The 24,513-nt window shown below is 40.6% G+C and overlaps 1 protein-coding gene across 2 annotated transcripts in view; it reads left to right on the plus strand.

The window, feature by feature from the left end:
* LOC121545191 (CAP-Gly domain-containing linker protein 4) overlaps positions 1–24,513 on the plus strand; it is a 127,425-nt gene that overhangs the window by 76,129 nt on the left and 26,783 nt on the right. Inside the window, exons 10-12 of one of the 2 annotated variants that reach the window (XM_041855648.2) lie at positions 10,364–10,453; positions 11,380–11,562; positions 16,693–16,827. In XM_041855648.2, the coding sequence (XP_041711582.1) occupies positions 10,364–10,453; positions 11,380–11,562; positions 16,693–16,827 (408 nt within the window). The remainder of the gene's footprint in view (positions 1–10,363; positions 10,454–11,379; positions 11,563–16,692; positions 16,828–24,513) is intronic. The other variant, XM_041855649.2, reaches the window with a different exon arrangement.

Raw genomic sequence — 24,513 nt, forward strand, 5'->3', positions numbered from 1 at the left:
TCTGAGACCAGCCACCCGGACAGCTGATGAAACTGACTAGTATTTTTGTCTGTAATAATCATTCTGATTGGCTCCCCAGTGGGTGGGCCTTTGCCCTCCCAGGCCCACCCATGGCTGCACCCCTGCCCAGTCATGTGAAAACCATAGATTAGGGCCTAATTCATTTCTTTCAATTGACTGATTTACTGTAACTCAGATTTTTTGGGGAAATTGTTGCATGTTGCACTTATTTTTGCTCACTATAAATTAGCAATCCAAATGCACAAATGCAGAGCATTTAGCACATTAGACAGTTAATTTAATAGTTGAATATACAGTGGGGGAAAAAAGTATTTAGTCAGCCACCAATTGTGCAAGTTCTCCCACTTAAAAAGATGAGAGAGGCCTGTCATTTTCATCATAGGTACACGTCAACTATGACAGACAAATTGAGAAAATAAAATCCAGAAAATCACATTGTAGGATTTTTTATGAATTGATTTGCAAATTATGGTGGAAAATAAGTATTTGGTCACCTACAAACAAGCAAGATTTCTGGCTCTCACAGACCTGTAACTTCTTCTTTAAGAGGCTCCTCTGTCCTCCACTCGTTACCTATATTAATGGCACCTGTTTGAACTTGTTATCAGTATAACAGACACCTGTCCACAACCTCAAACAGTCACACTCCAAACTCCACTATGGCCAAGACCAAAGAGCTGTCAAAGGACACCAGAAACAAAATTGTAGACCTGCACCAGGCTGGGAAGACTGAATCTGCAATAGGTAAGCAGCTTGGTTTGAAGAAATCAACTGTGGGAGCAATTATTAGGAAATGGAAGACATACAAGACCACTGATAATCTCCCTTGATCTGGGGCTCCACGCAAGATCTCACCCCGTGGGGTCAAAATGATCACAAGAACGGTGAGCAAAAATCCCAGAACCACACGGGGGGACCTAGTGAATGACCTGCAGAGAGCTGGGACCAAAGTAACAAAGCCTACCATCAGTAACACACTACGCTGCCAGGGACTCAAATCCTGCAGTGCCAGACGTGTCCCCCTGCTTAAGCCAGTACATGTCCAGGCCCGTCTGAAGTTTGCTAGAGTACATTTGGATGATCCAGAAGAGGATTGGGAGAATGTCATATGGTCAGATGAAACCAAAATAGGACTTTTTGGTAAAAACTCAACTCGTCGTGTTTGGAGGACAAAGAATGCTGAGTTGCATCCGAAGAACACCATACCTACTGTGAAGCATGGGGGTGGAAACATCATGCTTTGGGGCTGTTTTTCTGCAAAGGGACCAGGACGACTGATCTGTGTAAAGGAAAGAATGAATGGGGCCATGTATCGTGAGATTTTGAGTGAAAACCTCCTTCCATCAGCAAGGGCATTGAAGATGAAACGTGGCTGGGTCTTTCAGCATGACAATGATCCCAAACACACCGCCCGGGCAACGAAGGCGTGGCTTCGTAAGAAGCATTTCAAGGTCCTGGAGTGGCCTAGCCAGTCTCCAGATCTCAACCCCATAGAAAATCTTTGGAGGGAGTTGAAAGTCCGTGTTGCCCAGCGACAGCCCGAAAACATCACTGCTCTAGAGGAGATCTGCATGGAGGAATGGGCCAAAATACCAGCAACAGTGTGTGAAAACCTTGTGAAGACTTACAGAAAACGTTTGACCTGTGTCATTGCCAACAAAGGGTATATAAGAAAGTATTGAGAAACTTTTGTTATTGACCAAATACTTATTTTCCACCATAATTTGCAAATAAATTCATAAAAAATCCTACAATGTGATTTTCTGGGTTTTTTTTCTTCTAATTTTGTCTGTCATAGTTGACGTGTACCTATGATGAAAATTACAGGCCTCTCATCTTTTTAAGTGGGAGAATTTGCACAATTGGTGGCTGACTAAATACATTTTTTCCCCACTGTATCTAGCTGGCAAACATTTAGTTGTGAATTCCATGCTGTAATTTGATCACCTGGCGCATGCTGCATGATATTGAGTGAATCACAAGGCTCCAGTCTCTAGTAATCTGACAGATGAAATGAAGAACGCAGTGTTCTTTATCTCCTAACGTATTGCAAATGTTGACTGCAGGCATTTACCTAAAAAGTAGCTACAGATATTCAAATTTATTAAACGGTATTGAAAAACCATCCCGTGGCTTTTTCCAAATACCCCGGTAAACTGTATATACGGTATACTGCCCAAGCCGAGCGTGTGTGTGCGTGTGCTGCGCACCTACTCTGCAATAAGTGTAATTTATGACTGACCAGTTCTCAGGGATGGGGTAAAGTTTTGAGCTTATGCCGCGACCGTTTGTGGTGGATGGTGGCAGATTGTGGTAAATTGCGTTATTTTGTCATTGCACCACATTATCAGGGGAGTTAGAACGCTGATCTATCGGTAGTCTAAACTGTGGAACAAATTGACTATCTTTTTGTAAATTAATGGAGGTGTGAATGTTTTAGTCCGAGAGTCTATCTTCTCTGAAACTAGAGTCCTGCATCAGGCCAAAAGAAATGTGCTGGCGAGTGGTCCTGGAGTTGAGAGAGAACTTGGGGTAAATACAATGGCGCAATTACACTTGACATGTGGACTGACGATTTTTGAAAAAATAGGCACGGTGGGCTTTTGGTTTCTCTCCCCCTGAAACCAGAAATAAATTATTCTAAATAACAAACTGGCTTTATTTACTACAGTGTGAAAGAGTGATAGCCCCTCTATATTAAGTGAGTTTGTGAAACACGGAGTCCTTCTTTGCTGATGTGAAGAAGAAACTGAATGAAAGAGAGTCCAGCGAGGACAGGGAGGGGATAAAAGTGTCCATATATTCAAGACCTGAGCTACTTCATTTATTTATGAAATGTACTTGTTTATTTAGACAATTTAATGTATTTGTTTAGGCTTGGCCTATTTAGTAGGCTATTTTCCACCATAAAGCTATATCTGTCAGCATAAAGCTAAATGACTCACTCATTCGTGGCTTTGGATCAAAATAAATAGTACCAACATTATTTCTGAAAGTCTTTAACTTGGTCAAAACATTTATTTGTTAATCTGCTCATGTTGTGTGTGTTCAATTATTTGTGACATTGTGGTTATAATGAAGAATGTAAACGAAATAAATCAAATAAATCCTATTCATAATGAATAATCAGATGTGTGTTGCAAGCTTGTCATTTGTCCTTGTTTAATGTTTTTGTAAGATTTTATTTGATATTTTTAGACAATACAAACATACACATACAGTGACGGAAAAAAGTATTTGATCACCTGCTGATTTTGAACGTTTGCCCACTGACAAAGAAATGATCAGTCTATAATTTTAATGGTAGGTTTATTTGAACAGTGAGAGACAGAATAACAACAACAAAATCCAGAAAAACGCATGTCAAAAATGTTATAAATTGATTTGCATTTGAATGAGGGAAATAAATATTTGACCCCCTTGCAATCAGAAAGATTTCTGGCTCCCAGGTGTATTTTATACAGGTAACGAGCTTAGATTAGGAGCACACTCTTAAAGGGAGTGCTCCTAATCTCAGCTTGTTACCTGTATAAAAGACACCTGTCCACAGAAGCAATCAATCAATCAGATTCCAAACTCTCCACCATGGCAAAGACCAAAGAGCTCTCCAAGGATGTCAGGGACAAGATTGTAGACCAACACAAGGCTGGAATGGGCTACAAGACCATCGCCAAGCAGCTTGATGAGAAGGTGACAACAGTTGGTGTGATTATTCGCAAATGGAAGAAACACAAAATAATTGTCAATCTCCCTCGGCCTGGGGCTCCATGCAAGATCTCACCTCGTGGAGTTGCAATGATCATGAGAACAGTGAGGAATCAGCCCAGAACTACACGGGAGGATCTTGTCAATGATCTCAAGGCAGCTGGGACCATAGTCACCAAGAAAACAATTGGTAACACACTACGCCGTGAAGGACTGAAATCCTGCAGCGCCCACAAGGTCCCCCTGCTCAAGAAAGCACATATACATGCCCGTCTGAAGTTTGCCAATGAACATCTGAATGATTCAGAGGAGAACTGGGTTGAAAGTGTTGTGGTCAGATGAGACCAAAATGGAGCTCTTTGGCATCAACTCAACTCGCCGTGTTTGGAGGAGGAGGAATGCTGCCTATGACCCCAAGAACACCATCCCCACCGTCAAACATGGAGGTGGAAACATTATGCTTTGGGGGTGTTTTTCTACTAAGGGGACAGAACAACTTCACCGCATCAAAGGGACGATGGACGGGGCCATGTACCGTCAACTCTTGGGTGAGAACCTCCTTCCCTCAGCCAGGGCATTGAAAATGGGTCGTGGATGGGTATTCCAGCATGACAATGACCCAAAACACACGGCCAAGGCAACAAAGGAGTGGCTCAAGAAGAAGCACATTAAGGTCCTGGAGTGGCCTAGCCAGTCTCCAGACCATAATCCCATAGAAAGTCTGTGGAGAGAGCTGAAGGTTCGAGTTGCCAAACATCAGCCTCGAAACCTTAATGACTTGGAGAAGATCTGCAAAGAGGAGTGGGACAAAATCCCTCCTGAGATGTGTGCAAACCTGGTGGCCAACTACAAGAAACGTCTGACCTCTGTGATTGCCAACAAGGGTTTTGCCACCAAGTACTAAGTCATGTTTTGCAGAGGGGTCAAATACTTATTTCCCTCATTAAAATGCAAATCAATTTATACAATTTTTTACATGCGTTTTCTGGATTATTTTGTTGTTATTCTGTCTCTCACTGTTCAAATAAACCTACCATTAAAATGATAGACTGATCATGTCTTTGTCAGTGGGTAAATGTACAAAATCAGCAGGGGATCAAATACTTTTTTCCCTCACTGTAATAGGTGGCCTACTATGATATTAGCGTAAAAGGCCTTAACAAAAAAAAATATCTTAATGAGCCACTCAAAACTCAAAACATGTTTTCAAACATTTTTTTCACAAGTGTAGCAGGTTGTAAACTCTGCAAACAATGTGAATGAGAATGGTAAATGATTGTAATTAATACATTCATTCAATACATTGGAATACAAAAGAAGCCATCCACCCATGATGGACTATTAGCAGGACAAAATAATCTTGCCAAGAAGGAGGGTGGGAGGAGCATTGTATTTAATTGAATACTGCACAGTAGCCTAATAAACATGCATTTTGAAAGAGTAAAAAAATTATCGAATTCAATAATATATTTATACCACTGTAGATGCTGTGTTTTTGGTTGATGATGAAGCCATCAAAATTAATTAAGAATTAATACCTGAATTAAATTGCTTCAGCCAACATGTTGCAGTTTATTTATTTTTTAATTATTCATGACTCCTTTTTCTTGGAATAGAAACACACTTATCTGTGCTGGAGTTCTTTCAACAATCCAAAAGGAGCCCTCCACCTTTGATGAGCTATCAGCAGGACAATACTCATGCCGAGTTTAGGGACGTTAAATGTATTAATGGTTGTTTGCGAGGCATGTCACTTCTCCCATCTCTTTGCATAGCCCACCAAATTGATCCATAACGAATTACTATGGTAATAAATATCACTGAATGACAGAAATATTGGAATAAAGTAGGCTAATGAAAGCAACAAATTGTTGCTTACTGAAACACCTAAAGTCATACAATTGTTATAATAGGATTTGAAGCAATAGCCTACCCGAGTGTGGTCAACTATTTCAGCACCGTGTCGCGCTGCTCTGAGACAAGCATGGGGACTGGTCTTGATAAATCAATCAGATTTTTATTTTCACTGAATCTCTGTTTGGGTATTGGTTAGCCTACAATTAGGATGTGGAAATGTTAGGATTATTTTGCTCTTCACTCGCAGTCAGTTAGGAGCGTAGGTCTACTCCTGACCAGTCACGTTGTACAGCGGCATATTTTCCTAATGGAAACCCTGAGGCCTACATAGGCTACTGTAAAATGCATTTTCGTTTTTCTTGGAATAGAAACACCATAATATTAATCAATTTAATTAAGCTACATTTCTACAAAAAAAGGTTTTAAAGTCTCTAGCACAGCCAATATTAAAAACAGTCAAATGCATTCGTGAATTCAATCGCTTTAGCCGACATGTTGCAGTTTATTCATTGTTTAATTATTCAAGGCTCCCTTTGTATTTTCGTTTTATAACAAAAATTCTTTACTGTATTTAAAGACATGGATGACTTGTATGATGTGTGATGACATGCACAAATGAATGAATGATTGATTGATATACTGTATATTGAAGTAGGCCTTTATGCCAAGAAGTAAGTTACGCTAAAACAGCTACAGTAAACAAGACTCTTAGGCCTACAGCTCCATGTCATTTAAATAACTTGGCCTCTCAAAGATGCCCTCTGGTGGTCAAAATAGCATTTAACGGCAACAAATGCTGACAGTAAAATAATTTCGTCATGCACTCTAACATGCCATACAATTACGCATCATGCCACAAGCTGTGCTGCAGTATGACAACTTTTAAAGGAAGAACCACTGTAGGCTACTTTTCATTTAAACGTTTCAATTCACTAGTCCATGGAGCCCTCTCTCGCTAGAATGAACTATATGCATCTTCTAGCGATCTATTGATAGGATAGGCTCATATCAGTCACAAAGCGAGCGACGACAGGGAAACGCAGACTGCTGTCTGTCCCGTCTTCTGGTACAATTTGTGTGCGCTGTGGTTGGTTGCAGTCATGAATTTGCACGTCCCATGTAATGTAAGTGGTAACGATGAGTTGAAATCTACGACTTAGCGTAATTATTGTTTTCTTGCACATTCATTTATTTTCTCCTACAGTATATCCCTGTACTATTCATAAATCATACAATGTGGTTATATGTCCATGGTATCGCATCGGGACAAGTAAACCAAAGGATTTCCTAGGTTTCCTTTCCTAGGATGTCAGGTTTGCCAGACAGTGACGCTAAAGAGAGTGACTCATCTCGTTAGTCAGTGTAACCTACTGAATCGCATCAGTGGGAGAGACGTTCATTTGGCTCCCTAATTTGCATAGGCTACTGGTAGGCCTTGGGTTTTTGGCGATTATCTGCAGGTAAATTATGAAAGATGGTGAATCATCACTGCAGAGAGCCTCATTCTGGTCCAAATATGATAATTAGGGCCCTCACGGAGTCCAGGAATTAAAACTGAATTCTACAATATTCAAGAAAAATTTGACCTTAGTAGGGAATCAGCTGAATGTATTGAAAATTAATAAATTTTCCCAAGTTTATCAAAGGACATTAACAGAATGCATCAGTGATTTGTATTTCCTGCAACTTTCAGAAGAGGCAACGACAATGCCCCTGGCTATGTGTGTGCTGTGCGTGGGTCTATCACTTTGTGTAGCCGTTAGCGATGATGCTGAAAACAGTGTTCTGGTACATGGAAAGGCTTTCCCAAAAACCTCAATTAAATGGTAACTACAAAGTAGCCTATGCTTACCTGGCAGAATGATATCATGATTATGTTCATAAATCCAGTGGGTATTTGTTTTGCAAACTTTACCATCACGTGAGCTACAAAAACACGCCTATACAACAACCTCTTGCTAGGAGCACACTTGAATTAAAGGGTAACTACACCAAAAAATAAGAATGTATCAGATTTTTTTTTTTTCCAGACCTCAAAAGTGGTTTCCTGATGTGGTTGAGGCATTGTTGTGGACATGGAACATCAAATTGTTTTGTTTTTCGGTTAATAAAATGCGAAAACCTGACAATTTTTTTGAACAACGGAAACCTGGAAAAACAAAACAGAGAAAACAGAATTTTATAAGGCCGTACCTAATGTTATTTTTTAATTAATTTAGGCTATGTAAAATCAGAAAGACATAATACTTAAGACTGATATAACCCTTTAGTTTTTTCTATTTAACCTTTAATTTATTTTTCAAGATAATGTGGGCTATTTAGTTCATTTTTCTGTTTTAATAAAATACACAATTTGAAGAACAAACATCATTGTGGCAATTCATATCTTGCAGTAAAACTCTAAATAAGACTTTAGTCTCATGAGAAAGCAGGTTAAATGTAAAAAAAAAAAAAAAAAAAAAGGGTTAATGTTCTCTTATTTTGAAAATAGTCCTGATCATATAAGCCTAGACGATATCCAAAACAACAATACACTGAATTCATACATTTTCAGTCATTTAAATTGTAAAATCATGTATTTCTACATAATACCCTAACTACTATGATTTGTCCAATCTGAGAGGTAAACTCGATAAAGTATTCAATAATTATGCTGTGTATTTCTGATGAAATTAAGACATTTGAATGTACGAGAGGCCACCAAAATAGGTGGCTCTTTCGGTTACTCTATGTAATTGTGGAAAACACTAGGAGAGACAGAATCCGCAAACCGCAGGGCTGGCCCCTATTAGAGCGTGTTAAACGGAGCTCATTCTTGATACACACGGGAAACTGTTGAGCATGAAAAAACCAGCAGCATTGCAGATCTTTACACAAACCGGTGCGCCTGGTACCTATTACCATACCCCGTTCAAAGGCACTTAAATATTGTGTCTTGCCTTTCCACCCTCTGAATGGCACACATAAACAGTCCATGTCTCAAGGCTTAAAAATCCTTCATTAACCGGTCTCCCCTTCATCTACACTGATTTAAAATGGATTTGACAAGTGGCATCAATAAGGGATCATAGCTTTCACCTGGATTCACCTGTTCCGGCTATGTCATGGAAAAGCAGGTGTTTTGTACACTCAGTGTATTTTATAGTAAAAAAAAGATGATGTAATATAACAGTATAAAATAGAACAGAATATTTTTCCAAATGAAAAAAGTTACCAGGGTGAAGTGATGCGCATTTGGAGTCTGGAACGGTTATTCTGAAAGAGTGCTCATTTGAAACGGGGCTCAATTTGGTGAGTTGAAAGAAAAACAATTCAGGGTTACAAACCAAAATTGGTCTTCTTTTTGATATACAGACGCTCAATTTAGTTTATTCTGCCTGTTCTTTGGAATTTTCTAAACGGATGAACAATTCCACATTGAACAATGCATGGTGATGAATTACAGCCATGTTTGGTGAGTAGACCTATGCTTAATGATTCTGATGAAAATATGCTCTTTATCTTTATCAAACTAATGTTTTTGTGTATACTATTTTCAGTGTGGAACCTGTCTATGTTTAGGGTGGTTATAGCATAGGCAACCAATTCTAAATGCCACTAGCAGTTCGCAAAGTAGCCTAAGTGGAAAATAGATGGAAAGCAATTATTCCAAAACTGCAGCTCATGTTGGAACACATATTTCCCTACTTCAATCGACCAGTCCATTTTGAATTTGTGATAACACTGTCGTCATTTTTGCAAGGAATGTAGCTTGTGTATCTCATAAGTTAGATACGTTTTTATAGGCATTTATTTCTGTAGGCCTAATGGGAGCTTGTGTTCGCACTCAGCACGTGTGTGTGTAGGGAGCGGTTGGAACCCAATTGAGTGAATGAGACAAGGAGGGAAAAGGGAATTTAGGGAGAAGAACTGTGTGATGATTGGCTTGTTTTTGTAAGTAATTTTTTCGCAAATGCACATGTACAAATGGAACACTAGAGTCAAAGCATATTAACGTTGTCTTCAAGACAACATTTGACTTTCCCATTCTGGCGGCCACAAAGCACATTCCACCAAATAGTTTTACAGTATTAGATTTGTTTTAAATCGCTGGTTAAAGATCAAGCTTTGACGTCAGTTCAAGTACTCGGTTACTCATGCCCATCCCTACCAAGTACTTGTTAAATACCTGTAGTTTACCTGCAGTGTTATCCCCCTTCACTTAGGATGAAAAAGGAAGACTAGCATCATATTGAAAGGCTCTGGACTTTCTTGTAATGAGTATCTAGTCAGCCTCACCATTCAACCATTTAGCGTCAGACACCTGAAGTCTGAACTATGAGAAGAGGAGCATTGTGGTGAAATCATTTCCCTATATTGGTTAACAATGAATGGCCGCTTCCACTATCCTTGGAGGCAGGTCCGGTTTTGATTGGGGCTCTTGCATGGGAGTGACCTCTCATTCGCGCTTTGTTGGAATCTCTGAGGGCATTGGTGACAAGTGCTGCTTTTCAATATATCTATTTTTGTTCTCCAACGCTCTCTATAGTCCCCTTCACTGCAATGTCACGCTGTCTTTCATTACATTTGCATCGCCATCTCTCTCCCTCTCTCTCTCTTTCTCTCTTTCTTGCTTATTTTTCTCGTTGGCAACCTTCCCACTTTTCCTCAGTTTTTCTTAGTTTGCCTCCTTTTCACACTCTTGTCCCTGTCAACTTCTCATGTTTTAATTTTCTCTCTCATATTTTGTCTCTTTCTTTCTTTATGAATGTGCCTCTTTTTGTCTACGTGTGGGGAAAAGGTTCTCCATCCTCCCAAAAATCACCCGATAAACCGAAAAGCTGCCCAGTTCCTGAACAGGGCACAGACGACACCCCTGAGGCCAAGACAGGTACTACAGTCACATAGGAATGGGCTGTGTTGCACTGTGTATGGGAGGTATGAAGCCTTTGGAACCCATTCTGGGAAGAATTATCATATGTCAATCATGTTATGGGAGTGAAGAGCTACTTTAAGGGGATAGTTAACTTTTTTGGCTTATTTTGTACTTCAACTAACCAGCTACCCTGGGTAAAAAAAAAAGTATCTTTAAAGTGAAGTTGGCTCAATCACAGACAACTGATAATGGAGTCGGTATGATAATCCCGCCTATGTTTGACCCTCACGTCGCCATATGTCCCATCACTAGTACAAAGTGTACCTTGATACTGAACCTACCATCCCTGTCAACCTTCCCAACAGCTCAATGCTGTGAGCATCACAATAAAAACACAAGATACCTAAAGAAAGCAATGCCAAAAGGCTTCTCATAGCTATCCTGGATTTGTCAGATCGAAAGTTGAGACTTCAGAAACTTCTCTGCTGCAATGAATACGTAATTAGACCAAAGCAGGCAGACGGAATCAACAATTTTGCATCTTGTCTGCTGACACCCAATACATCTGCTAACATCTTCCATTTAGAAGTTTTGGAATAGAATCACTTACTTTCCCCCTGGAATCTAGTTCATAATAAGTTTGGAACAGAATCTATCCCTAATTTGCTTAAAATGTTTTGATGCGTGTTTAAACAATTACTCCCTCTTACTTTTGCAATTAATGAACTATTGGCCTGTGAAGGTCTGTGAAAGTTAAAGCTTAATGAGGTCCTGCCTCCAAAATTGTTTTGTAAAAGCCAAATCGGGTGACCCATTTGGGAAATTCTAAACACTGTCTTCTGATCGCAGATCTTGTTTTTCCCATTTATTTTCCATTGCTTATAGTGAATTTTCTTTTACCTCTTCGCTAACTCTGTCCACTTCTTCCTTTCCTCCCCCAGGTGCTCTCTCTCGTTCCTTCTCTTCCTCTTCGTCCTCCCTGGACTCCAGACATGGCCTGACCGTGCGGCCTCGGCCATTGCCGCGACAACGGCCTCCTGCAAGGCAGCGGCGAGAACGGCTCCACCCCAGCTCCAAAACCATGCCCCCTCCGACCCGCTCAAATCCCAGCCCTAGCCTCATTGGTACTGCACACTCGTGTCATAATTTCTGACCAACGTAATCCATTTACGTTGCTTTGAGTGACATACAGTTGAAATCTGAAGTTTACATACACTTAGGTTGGAGTCATTAAAACTCATTTTTCAACCACTGCACAAATTTCTTGTTAACAAACTATAGTTTTGGTAAATCGGTTAGGACATCTACTTTGTGCATGACACAAGTAATTTTTCCAACAATTGTTTACAAACAGATTATTTCACTTATAATTCATTGTATCACAATTCCAGTGGGTCAGAAGTTTACATACACTAAGTTGACTGTGCCTTTAAACAGCTTGAAAAATGTCAGAAAATGATGTCATGGCTTTAGAAGCTTCTGATAAGATAATTGACATAATATGAGTCAATTGGAGGTGTACCTGTGGATGTATTTCAAGGCCTACCTTCAAACTCAGTGCCTCTTTGCTTGACATCATGGGAAAATCAAAAGAAATCAGCCAAGACCTCAGAAAGAAAATTGTAGACCTCCACAAGTCTGGTTCATCCTTGGGAGCAATTTCCAAACGCCTGAAGGTACCATGTTCATCTGTACAAATAATAGTACGCAAGTATAAACACCATGGGACCACGCAGCCATCATACCGCTCAGGAAGGAGACGCGTTCTGTCTCCTACAGATGAACATACTTTGTTGTGAAAAGTGCAAATAAATCCCAGAACAACAGCAAAGGACATTGTGAAGATGCTGGAGGAAATAGGTACAAAGCATCTACAGTGGAGAGAACAAGTATTTGAAACACTGCCGATTTTGCAGGTTTTCCTACTTACAAAGCATGTAGAGGTCTGTAATTTTTATCATAGGTACACTTCAACTGTGAGAGACGGAATCTAAAACGAAAATCACATTGTATGATTTTTAAGTAATTTGCATTTTATTGCATGACATAAGTATTTGATCACCTACCAACCAGTAAGAATTCCGTCTCTCACAGACCTGTTAGTTTTTCTTTAAGAAGCCCTCCAGTTCTCCACTCATTACCTGTATTAACTGCACCTGTTTGAACTTGTTACCTGAATAAAAGACACCTGTCCACACACTCAATCAAACAGACTCCAACCTCTCCACAATGGCCAAGACCAGAGAGCTGTGTAAGGACATCGGGGATAAAATTGTAGACCTGCACAAGGCTGGGATGGGCTACAGGACAATAGGCAAGCAGCTTGGTGAGAAGGCAACAACTGTTGGCACAATTATTAGAAAATGGAAGAAGTTCAAGATGACGGTCAATCACCCTCGGTCTGGGGCTCCATGCAAGATCTCACCTCGTGGGGCATCAATGATCATGAGGAAGGTGAGGGATCAGCCCAGAACTACACAGCAGGACCTGGTCAATGACTTGAAGAGAGCTGGGACCACAGTCTCAAAGAAATCCATTGGTAACACACTACGCCGTCATGGATTAAAATCCTGCAGCGCACCCAAGGTCCCCCTGCTCAAGCCAGTGCATGTCCAGGCCCATCTGAAGTTTGCCAATGACCATCTGGATGATCCAGAGGAGGAATGGGAGAAGGTCATGTGGTCTGATGAGACAAAAATTTAGCTTTTTGGTCTAAACTCCACTCGCCGTGTTTTGGAGGAAGAAGAAGAATGAGTACAACCCCAAAAACACCATCCCAACCATGAAGCATGGAGGTGGAAACATTATTCTTTGGGGATGCTTTTCTGCAAAGGGGACAGGACGACTGCACCGTATTGAGGGGAGGATGGATGGGGCCATGTATCGCGAGATCTTGGCCAACAACCTCCTTCCCTCAGTAAGAGCATTGCAGATGGGTCTTGGCTGGGTCTTCCAGCATGACAATGACCCGAAACACACAGCCAGGGCAACTAAGGAGTGGCTCCGTAAGAAGCATCTCAAGGTCCTGGAGTGACCTAGCCAGTCTCCAGACCTGAACCCAATAGAACATCTTGGGAGGGAGCTGAAAGTCCTTATTGCCCAGCGACAGCCCCGAAACCTGAAGGATCTGGAGAAGGTCTGTATGGAGGAGTGGGCCAAAATCCCTGCTGCAGTGTTTGCAAACCTGGTCAAGACCTACAGGAAATGTATGATCTCTGTAATTGCAAACAAAGGTTTCTGTACCAAATATTAAGTTCTGCTTTTCTGATGTATCAAATACTTATGTCATGCAATAAAATGCAAATTAATTACTTATAAATCATACCATGTGATTTTCTGGATTTTTGTTACAGACCTCTACATGCTTTGTAAGTAGGAAAACCTGCAAAATCAGCAGTGTATCAAATACTTGTTCTCCGCACTGTATATCCACAGTAAAACGAGTCCTACAGTGGGGAAAAAAAGTATTTAGTCAGCCACCAATTGTGCAAGTTCTCCCACTTAAAAAGATGAGAGAGGCCTGTAATTTTCATCATAGGTACACGTCAACTATGACAGACAAATTGAGAAAAGAAATCCAGAAAATCACATTGTAGGATTTTTTTATGAATTTATTTGCAAATTATGGTGGACAATAAGTATTTGGTCACCTACAAACAAGCAAGATTTCTGGCTCTCACAGACCTGTAACTTCTTCTTTAAGAGGCTCCTCTGTCCTCCACTCGTTACCTGTATTAATGGCACCTGTTTGAACTTGTTATCAGTATAAAAGACACCTGTCCACAACCTCACAGCCACACTCCAAACTCCACTATGGCCAAGACCAAAGAGCTGTCAAAGGACACCAGAAACAAAATTGTAGACCTGCACCAGGCTGGGAAGACTGAATCTGCAATAGGTAAGCAGTTTGGTTTGAAGAAATCAACTGTGGGAGCAATTATTAGGAAATGGAAGACATACAAGACCACTGATAATCTCCCTCGATCTGGGGCTCCACGCAAGATCTCACCCCGTGGGGTCAAAATGATCACAAGAACGGTGAGCAAAAATCCCAGAACCACACGGGGGGACCTAGTGAATGACCTGCAGAGAGCTGGGACCAAAGTAACAAAGCCTACCATCAGTAACACACTACGCCGCCAGGGACTCAAATCCTGCAGTGCCAGACGTGTCCCCCTGCTTAAGCCAGTACATGTCCAGGCGCATCTGAAGTTTGCTAGAGTGCATTTGGATGATCCAGAAGAGGATTGGGAGAATGTCATATGGTCAGATGAAACCAAAATATAACTTTTTGGTAAAAACTCAACTCGTCGTGTTTGGAGGACAAAGAATGCTGAGTTGCATCCAAAGAAAACCATACCTACTGTGAAGCATGGGGGTGGAAACATAATGCTTTGGGGCTGTTTTTCTGCAAAGGGACCAGGACGACTGATCTGTGTAAAGGAAAGAATGAATGGGGCCATGTATCGTGAGATTTTGAGTGAAAACCTCCTTCCATCAGCAAGGGCATTGAAGATGAAACGTGGCTGGGTCTTTCAGCATGACAATGATCCCAATCACACCGCCCGGGCAACGAAGGAGTGGCTTCGTAAGAAACATTTCAAGGTCCTGGAGTGGCCTAGCCAGTCTGCAGATCTCAACCCCATATAAAATCTTTGGAGGGAGTTGAAAGTCTGTGTTGCCCAGCGACAGCCCCAAAACATCACTGCTCTAGAGGAGATCTGCATGGAGGAATGGGCCAAAATACCAGCAACAGTGTGTGAAAACCTTGTGAAGACTTACAGAAAACGTTTGACCTGTGTCATTGCCAACAAAGGGTATATAACAAAGTATTGAGAAACTTTTGTTATTGACCAAATACGTATTTTCCACCATAATTTGCAAATAAATTCATTAAAAATCCTACAATGTGATTTTCTGGGTTTTTTTTCCTCATTTTGTCTGGCATAGTTGACGTGTACCTATGATGAAAATTACAGGCCTCTCTCATCTTTTTAAGTTGGAGAACTTGCACAATTGGTGGCTGACTAAATACTTTTTTCCCCCACTGTATATCGACATAACCTGAAAGGCCGCTCAGCAAGGAAGAAGCCACTGCTCCAAAACCGCCATAAAAAAGCCAGACTACGGTTTGCAACTGCACATGGGGACAAAGATCGTACTTTTTGGAGAAATGTCCTCTGGTCTGATGAAACAAAAATAGAACTGTTTGGCCATAATGACCATCGTTATGTTTGGAGGCACTTCACAAAATAGATGGCATCATGAGGAAGGAAAATTATGTGGATATATTGAAGCAACATCTCAAGACATCAGTCAGGAAGTTGAAGCTTGGTCACAAATGGATCTTCCAAATGGACAATGACCCCAAGCATACTTCCAAAGTTGTGGCAAAATGGCTTAAGGACAACAAAGTCAAGGTATTGGAGTGGCCATCACAAAGCCCTGACCTGAACTCTATAGAACATTTGTGGGCAGAACTGAAAAAGTGTGTGCGAGGAAGGAGGCCTTCAAACCTGACTCAGTTACACCAGCTCTGTCAGGAGGAATGGGCCAAAATTCACCCAGCTTATTCTGGGAAGCTTGTGGAAGGCTACCCTAAACGTTTGACCCAAGTTAAACAATTTAAAGGCAATGCTACCAAATACTAATTGAGTGTATGTAAACTTCTGACCCACTGAGAATGTGATGAAAATAATTAAAACTGAATTAAATCATTCTCTCTACTATTATTCTGACATTTCACATTCTTAAAATAAAGTGGTGATCCTAACTGACCTAAAACAGGGAATTTTTACTAGAATTACAGGAATTTTGAAAAACTGAGTTTAAATGTATTTGGCAAAGGTGTATGTAAACTTCCGACTTCGACTGTACATGTACCTTATATGATGGAACCAGTTTAAAGTCATAGAGGAGCCTTTTATATTGCTCTCTGATCCGATTATGAGTTAGTTACATTGGCAATTGAGTCATATTGATTAGTGAGCTCTCGAGCAGTATAGACGATCCTTACTTTAGTAATGACCATGAGGCCGTGGTAATGTTGAGAGCTGAGATTACTAATATTATTATGGCCATAAAGGTGCTTGAATAATAAGCCATTATTATGGTGGTGGCATTAGTGAAGATGATGGTGATGATACAGTAGTGATGATGATAATGATGATTATAATAATGGCTTCCCTGATGTTACAGCTGTTTATGGTGTTGGTAATAACATTAATATTCTCTCTACCCCTCCCATGTTCCAGTACCCCGGAGCCGGACTCCCTCGGCCAGTAGCTCCATGTGCGACGGGCCCGAGGTGCGCCTAGGGGAGAGGGTGTTGGTGGTGGGCCAGAGAACAGGGGTGGTCCGCTTCTACGGCAAGACCAACTTTGCCCCAGGTCAGATCACTGTCTATTCCCCAAACCCACTACACACATCACACTACATCCACTGGTAACCATGAGAACTGCCATACTAACAGGGTTGCGGTCAATTCTATTTCAATTTAGTCAATACTGAAAGTGTTCTGAAATGATGGAGTCACCCATGATTCATCAAACAATATTTTGAAAGAGGAAGTAAAGTACTTTAAGTATATTTTTTTGTTTGTCTCCTCTGAAGCTAATTGTATGGATTTTTTTCTATTAATAATGTTAAATTAACAGCTGTACAGAAAGACTCATGTGAAGGCCAAATTACAGAGGAGGAACTTCTTGATGCAATTAAAGCCTTTAAGTCTGGGAAAACTCCAGGGCTGGATGGCATACCAGTGGAGGTATACCAAACCTTTTTTGATATACTCAGAGGACCATTATTAGTATGTTTTAACCACTCCTATATAAATGGTAGATTATCAGATACACAACAAGGTCTGATTTCATAATTACTGAAACAGGATCCAAGTGGTAAATATAAAGATCCAGTCCATTAAAGAAATTGGAGGCCTCTTACATTTCAGTGTTGTGATGCAAAAATTCTAGCAAAATACATAGCGCATGGAATTAAAAAGGTATTGTCAGATATTATTCATCCGAAACAGACAGGTTTTTTACATGGGCAATACATTGGAGATAATATAAGACAAGTACTGGAAACAATAGAACACTATGAAAAATCTGGAAAACCAGGCCTGGTATTCATAGCTGACTTTGAAAGGCTTTTGATAAAGTATGACTGGAGTTTATATATAAATGCCTGGAATATTTCAATTTTGGAGAATCTCTTATAAAATGGGATGAAGTTATGTATAGTAAATAATGGTTACTTCTCAGAAAGTTTTAAACTGTCAACAGGAGTAAAACAAGGTTGTCCACTATCGGCATATCTATTTATTATTGTCGTCGAAATGTTAGCTGTTAAAATCCAACAGATCCAACAATAATATAAGGGATTAGAAATCCAGGGCTTAAAAACAAATGTCATTCTACGCTGATGATTCCTGTTTTCTTTTAAATCCACAATTTTGATCCCTCCACAGCCTCATAGTGGATCTAGATACTTTTTCTAACCTCTCTGGATTACAACCAAATTATGATATGTACAATATATTACGTATTGGATCACAGAAAAATGCAACTTTTACATTACCGTGTAGTTTACCAATAAAATGGTCTGATGGTGATGTGGACATACTCGGTATACATATCCTGAAGAAAGAAATGATCTCACTCCAATAAATTGAAATAGAAAGTTATCAAAAATACATAAGATATTGCTAACATGGAAAGGAAAATACCTGTCTATTTGTGGAAAATTCACCCTGATTAACTCTTTAGTCATATCTCAGTTTACCTATTTGCTTATGGTCTTGCCTACACCTAGCAACCTGTTTTTAAATTATATGAGCAAAACATATTCCATTTTATTTGGAATGGCAAGCCAGACCAAATTAAAGGGGCCTATTTATATAATGAATATGAATTCGGAGGGCAGAAATTATTACATATTAAAGCATTAGACCTATCACTAAAGGCGTCAGTCATACAAAAGTTATACTTAAATCCGAACTGGTTCTCTAGCAAATTAGTAAGAATGTCTCACCCAATGTTCAAGAATGGCCTTTTTCCCTTTATTCAGATTACAACCTCTCACTTTCAGTTATTTGAAAATAAAATAATCTCCAAAATATCACTATTTTTAAAACAAGCCATAGAAAGTTGGTTCCAATTTCAGTTTAATCCACCAGAAAAGACAGAACAAAAAATACAACAAATATTGTAGTTAAACTCAAAATACTAATTGATTTTAAAAAAAACATGATTTTTCAATAACATAAAAAAAAAAGTTATAATCTTTGTAAATGATATAAAATTAGGACTGGTGGAGTTATGTTACACATGCAACTAACAAAAATATATGGAAATGTCTGCTCTACCCAAAATTACAACCAACTAATGGCAGCATTACCGCAAAAATGGAAGAGGCAAGCAGAAGGGGGAAAAAGTAAGGAACTTGTCTGTCGGCCCTGAATTTTTTATTTTTTCACCTTTATTTAACCAGGTAAGCCAGTTGAGAACAAGCATCAAAGGCCAAAATTGTTTAAAGAACATTTTGATAAATAAAAAAGTATACCAGTTTAATTTAAGGACCAAAAAATGGACAGACAGCTGTGCCATATACAGTGGGGGGGAAAAAGTATTTAGTCAGCCACCAATTGTGCAAGTTCTCCCACTTAAAAAGATGAGAGGCCTGTAATTTTCATCATAGGTACACGTCAACTATGACAGACAAAATGAGAAAATATTTTCCAGAAAATCACATTGTAGGATTTTTAATGAATTTATTTGCAAATTATGGTGGAAAATAAGTATTTGGTCAATAACAAAAGTTGCTCAATACTTTGTTATATACCCTTTGTTGGCAATGATACAGGTCAAACGTTTTCTGTAAGTCTTCCCAAGGTTTTCACACACTGTTGCTGGTATTTTGGCCCATTCCTCCATGCAGATCCCCTCTAGAGCAGTGATGTTTTGGGGCTGTCGCTGGGCAACACGGACTTTCAATTCCCTCCAAAGATTTTCTATGGGGTTGAGATCTGGAGACTGGGTAGGCCACTCCAGGACCTTGAAATGCTTCTTACGAAGCCACTCCTTTGTTTCCCGGGCGATGTGTTTGGGATCATTGTCATGCTGAAAGACCCAGCCACGTTTCATCTTCAATGCCCTTGCTGATGGAAGGAGGTTTTCGCTCAAAATCTCACGATACATGGCCCCATTCATTCTTTCCTTTACACGGATCAGTCGTCCTGGTCCCTTTGCAGAAAAACAGCCCCAAAGCATGATGTTTCCACCCCCATGCTTCACAGTAGGTATGGTGTTCTTTGGATGCAACTCAGCATTCTTTGTCCTCCAAACACGACGAGTTGAGTTTTTACCAAAAAGTTATATTTTGGTTTCATCTGACCATATGACATTCTCCCAATCCTCTTCTGGATCATCCAAATGCACTCTAGCAAACTTCAGACGGGCCTGGACATGTACTGGCTTAAGCAGGGGGACACATCTGGCACTGCAGGATTTGAGTCCCTGGCGGCGTAGTGTGTTACTGATGGTAGGCTTTGTTACTTTGGTCCCAGCTCTCTGCAGGTCATTCACTAGGTCCCCCGTGTGGTTCTGGGATTTTTGCTCACCGTTCTTGTGATCATTTTGACCCCACGGGGTGAGATCTTGCGTGGAGCCCCAGATCGAGGGAGATTATCAGTGGTCATGTATGTCTTCCATTTCCTAATAATTGCTCCCACAGTTGATTTCTTCAAACCAAGCTGCTTACCTATTGCAGATTCAGTCTTCCCAGCCTGGTGCAGGTCTACAATTTTGTTCTGGTGTCCTTTGACAGCTCTTTGGTCTTGGCCATAGTGGAGTTTGGAGTGTGACTGTTTGAGGTTGTGGACAGGTGTCTTTTATACTGATAACAAGTTCAAATAGGTGCCATTAATACAGGTAACGAGTGGAGGACAGAGGAGCCTCTTAAAGAAGAAGTTACAGGTCTGTGAGAGCCAGAAATCTTGCTTGTTTGTTGGTGACCAAATACTTATTTTCCACCATAATTTGCAAATAAATTCATAAAAAATCCTACAATGTGATTTTCTGGAATTTTTTTCTCAATTTGTCTGTCATACTTGACGTGTACCTATGATGAAAATTACAGGCCTCTCATCTTTTTAAGTGGGAGAACTTGCACAATTGGTGGCTGACTAAATACTTTTTTCCCCCACTATATGCTGTAGCGTTAAGATTTCCCTTCACTGGAACTAAGGGGCCTAGCACGAACCATGAAAAACAGCCCCAGACCATTATTCCTCCTCCACCAAACTTTACAGTTGGCACTATGCATTGGGGCAGGTAGCGTTCCCAGATTCGTGCGTTGGACTGCCAGATGGTGAAGTGTGATTCATCACTCTAGAGAACGCATTTCCACTGCTCCTGAGTCCAATGCTTTACACCACTCCAACCGACGCTTGGCATTGCACATGGTGACGCTTGGCATTGCACTTGTGTGCGGCTGCTTGGCCATGGAAACCCATTTCATGACGCTCCCGACGAACAGTTCTTGTGCTGACGTTGCTTCCAGAGGCAGTTTGGAACTCGGTAGTGAGTGTTGCAACCGAGGACCGATGATTTTTATGCGCCTGTTAGCAATGGGTGTGGCTGAAATAGCTGAAATAACCAAATCCACTAAAGGGGTGTCTACATACTTTGTATATATACTGTCTGTCTGTCTGTCTGTCTGTCTGTCTGTCTGTCTGTCTATATAGACACTGAACAAAAAAAAATGTAACGCAACATGTAAAGTGTTGATCCCATGTTTCATGAGCTGAAATAAATGTTCCCAGAAATGTTCCATACGTACAAAAAGCGTATTTCTCTCAAATTTTGTGCACAAATCTGTTTACATCCCCGTTAGTGAGCATTTGTCCTTTGCCAAGATAATCCATCCACCTGACAGGTGTGGCATATCAAGAAGCTGATTAAACGGCATGATCATTACACAGGTGCACCTTGTGCTGGGGACAATAAAAGGCCACTCTAAAATGTGCAGTTTTGTCACACAACACAATGCCACAGATGTCTGAAGTTTTGAGGGAGTGTGCAATTGGCATGCTGACTGCAGGAATGTCCACCAGAGCGGTTGACAGTGAATTGAATGTTAATTTCTCTACCATAAGCCGCCAACGTTGTTTTAGAGAATTTGGCAGTACGTCCGACAGGCCTCAGAACCACAGACCACGTGTATGGCGTTGTGTGGGCGAGTGACCCATGATGGCGGTGGGGTTATTGTATGGGCAGGCATAAGCTATGGACAACGAACACAATTGCATTTTATCTATGTCCATTTGAATGCACAAAAATACAGTTACGAGATCCTGAGGCCCTTTTTTTTTAAAAGGTATCTGTGACCAACAGATGCATATCTGTATTCCCAGTCATGTGAAATCCATAGATCAGGGCCTAATGAATTTATTTAAATTGACTGATTTCCTCATATGAACTGTAACATCAATGAAATTGTTTCATGTTACGTTTATATATTTGTTCAGTATATACAGTACCAGTCAAAAGTTTGGACACACCTACTCATTCAAGGGTTTTTCTTTATTTTTACTATTTTCTACATTGTAGAATAATAGTGAAGACCGACAGCCAACAAGTGCTCAGCATATGTGGGAACTCCTTCAAGATGTTGGAAAAGTATTCCAGGTGAAGCTGGTTGAGAGAATGCCAAGAGTGTGCAAAGCTGTCATCAAGGCAAAGTTTGGCTACTTTGAAGTATCTCAAATATGAAATATATTTTGATTTAACACTTTTTGGGTTACTACATGATTCCAAATGTGTTACTTCATAGTTGAGGTGTCTTCACTATTATTCTACAATGTAGAAAATAGTAAAAATTAAGAAAAACCCTGGAATGAGTAGGTGTGTCCAAACTTTTGACTGGTACTGTGTATATATATATATATATATATATATATATATATATATATATATATATATATATATATATATATATATATATATATATGTATCTCACAAAAGTGAGTACACCCCCTCACATTTGTGTAAATATTTGAGTATATATTTTAATGTGACAACACTGAAGAAATGACACTTTGCTACAATGTAAAGTAGTGAGTGTACAGCTTGTATAACAGTGTAAATTTGCTGTCCCCTCAAAATAACTCAACACACAGCCATTAATGTCTAAACTGCTGGCAACAAAAGTGAGTACACCCCTAATTGAAAATGTCCAAATTGGGCCCAATTAGCCATTTTCCCTCCCCGGTGTCATGTGACTCGTTAGTGTTACAAGGTCTCAGGTGTGAATGGGGAGCAGGTGTGTTAAATTTGGTGTCATCGCTCTCACACTCCCTCATACTGGTCACTGGAAGTTCAACATGGCACCTCATGGCAAAGAACTCTCTGAGGATCTGAAAAAAATCATTGTTGCTCTACATAAAGATGGCCTGGGCTATAAGAAGATTGCCAAGACCCTGAAACTGAGCTGCAGCGCGGTGGCCAAGACCATACAGCGATTTAACAGGACAGGTTCCACTCAGAACAGGCCTCGCCATGGTCGACCAAAGAAGTTGAGTGCACGTGCTCAGCGTCATATCCAGAGGTTGTCTTTGGGAAATAGACGTATGAGTGCTGCCAGCATTGCTGCAGAGGTTGAAGGGGTGGGGGGTCAGCCTGTCAGTGCTCAGAACATACGCCGCACACTGCATCAAATTGGTCTGCATGGCTGTCGTCCCAGAAGGAAGCCTCTTCTAAAGATGATGCACAAGAAAGCCTGCAAACAGTTTGCTGAAGACAAGCAGACTAAGGTAATGGATTACTGCAACCATGTCCTGTGGTCTGATGAGACCAAGATACAATTATTTGGTTCAGATGGTGTCAAGCGTGTGTGGCGGCAACCAGGTGAGGAGTACAAAGACAAGTGTGTCTTGCCTACAGTCAAGCATGGTGGTGGGAGTGTCATGGTCTGGGGCTGCATGAGTGCTGCCGGCACTGGGGAGCTACAGTTCATTGAGGGAACCATGAATGCCAACATGTACTGTGACATACTGAAGCGGAGCATGATCCCCTCCCTTCGGAGACTGGGCTGCAGGGCAGTATTCCAACATGATAACGACCCCAAACACACCTCCAAGACGACCACTGCCTTGCTAAAGAAGCGGAGGGTAAAAGTGATGGACTGGCCGAGCATGTCCCCAGACCTAAACCCTATTGAGCATCTGTGGGGCATCCTCAAACGGAAGGTGGAGGAGTGCAAGGTCTCTAACATCCACCAGCTCTGTGATGCCGTCATGGAGGAGTGGAAGAGGACTCCAGTGGCAACCTGTGAAGCTCTGGTGAACTCCATGCCCAAGAGGGTTAAGGCAGTGCTGGAAAATGATGGTGGCCACACAAAATATTGACACTTTGGGTCCAATTTGGACATTTTCACTTAGGGGTGTACTCACTTTTGTTGCCAGCAGTTTAGACATTAATGGCTGTGTGTTGAGTTATTTTGAGGGGACAGCAAATTTACACTGTTATACAAGCTGTACACTCGCTACTTTACATTGTAGCAAAGTGTCATTTCTTCAGTGTTGTCACATGAAAAGATATACTCAAATATTAACAAAAATGTGAGGGGTGTACTAACTTTTGTGAGATACTGTATATCCTATATAAATGAAGATAAGCTTAGGCCTAACCCCAGAGAGATAGAGATGTGGCATGCTACGAAACCGACATGCATTTCTCAGATGGCTACTGCGTCTGCTATACAGATATAGACATACACAGGAGGGTAATTCATTAATTTAAATCCGAATAATTTGTATAAAGATAAGCATTATATTGTTAGATTATAGTAGTAACTCTGGTAGGCCTGAAACAGTCTTCCTCAGCTTAAGTTCAACTGTCGGAGTCAGTTGGAGCTCAGGGGCACACTGCCTTCATATCATAGGCCTGCTAAAGCTTAATAATTGCCACACCATACCAAACGTTTCTAAACGTTTTATTAGGGTAATATCAAAAGTAAGTCAAGCCATTGTTTATAGGGAAAATACGAGCAGAAGAGCAAATGTACACCAGGGAAAA

The sequence above is a fragment of the Coregonus clupeaformis genome, chromosome 29 (assembly GCF_020615455.1).
Source record: "Coregonus clupeaformis isolate EN_2021a chromosome 29, ASM2061545v1, whole genome shotgun sequence".
In the NCBI taxonomy this organism is placed as follows: Eukaryota; Metazoa; Chordata; class Actinopteri; order Salmoniformes; family Salmonidae; genus Coregonus; species Coregonus clupeaformis.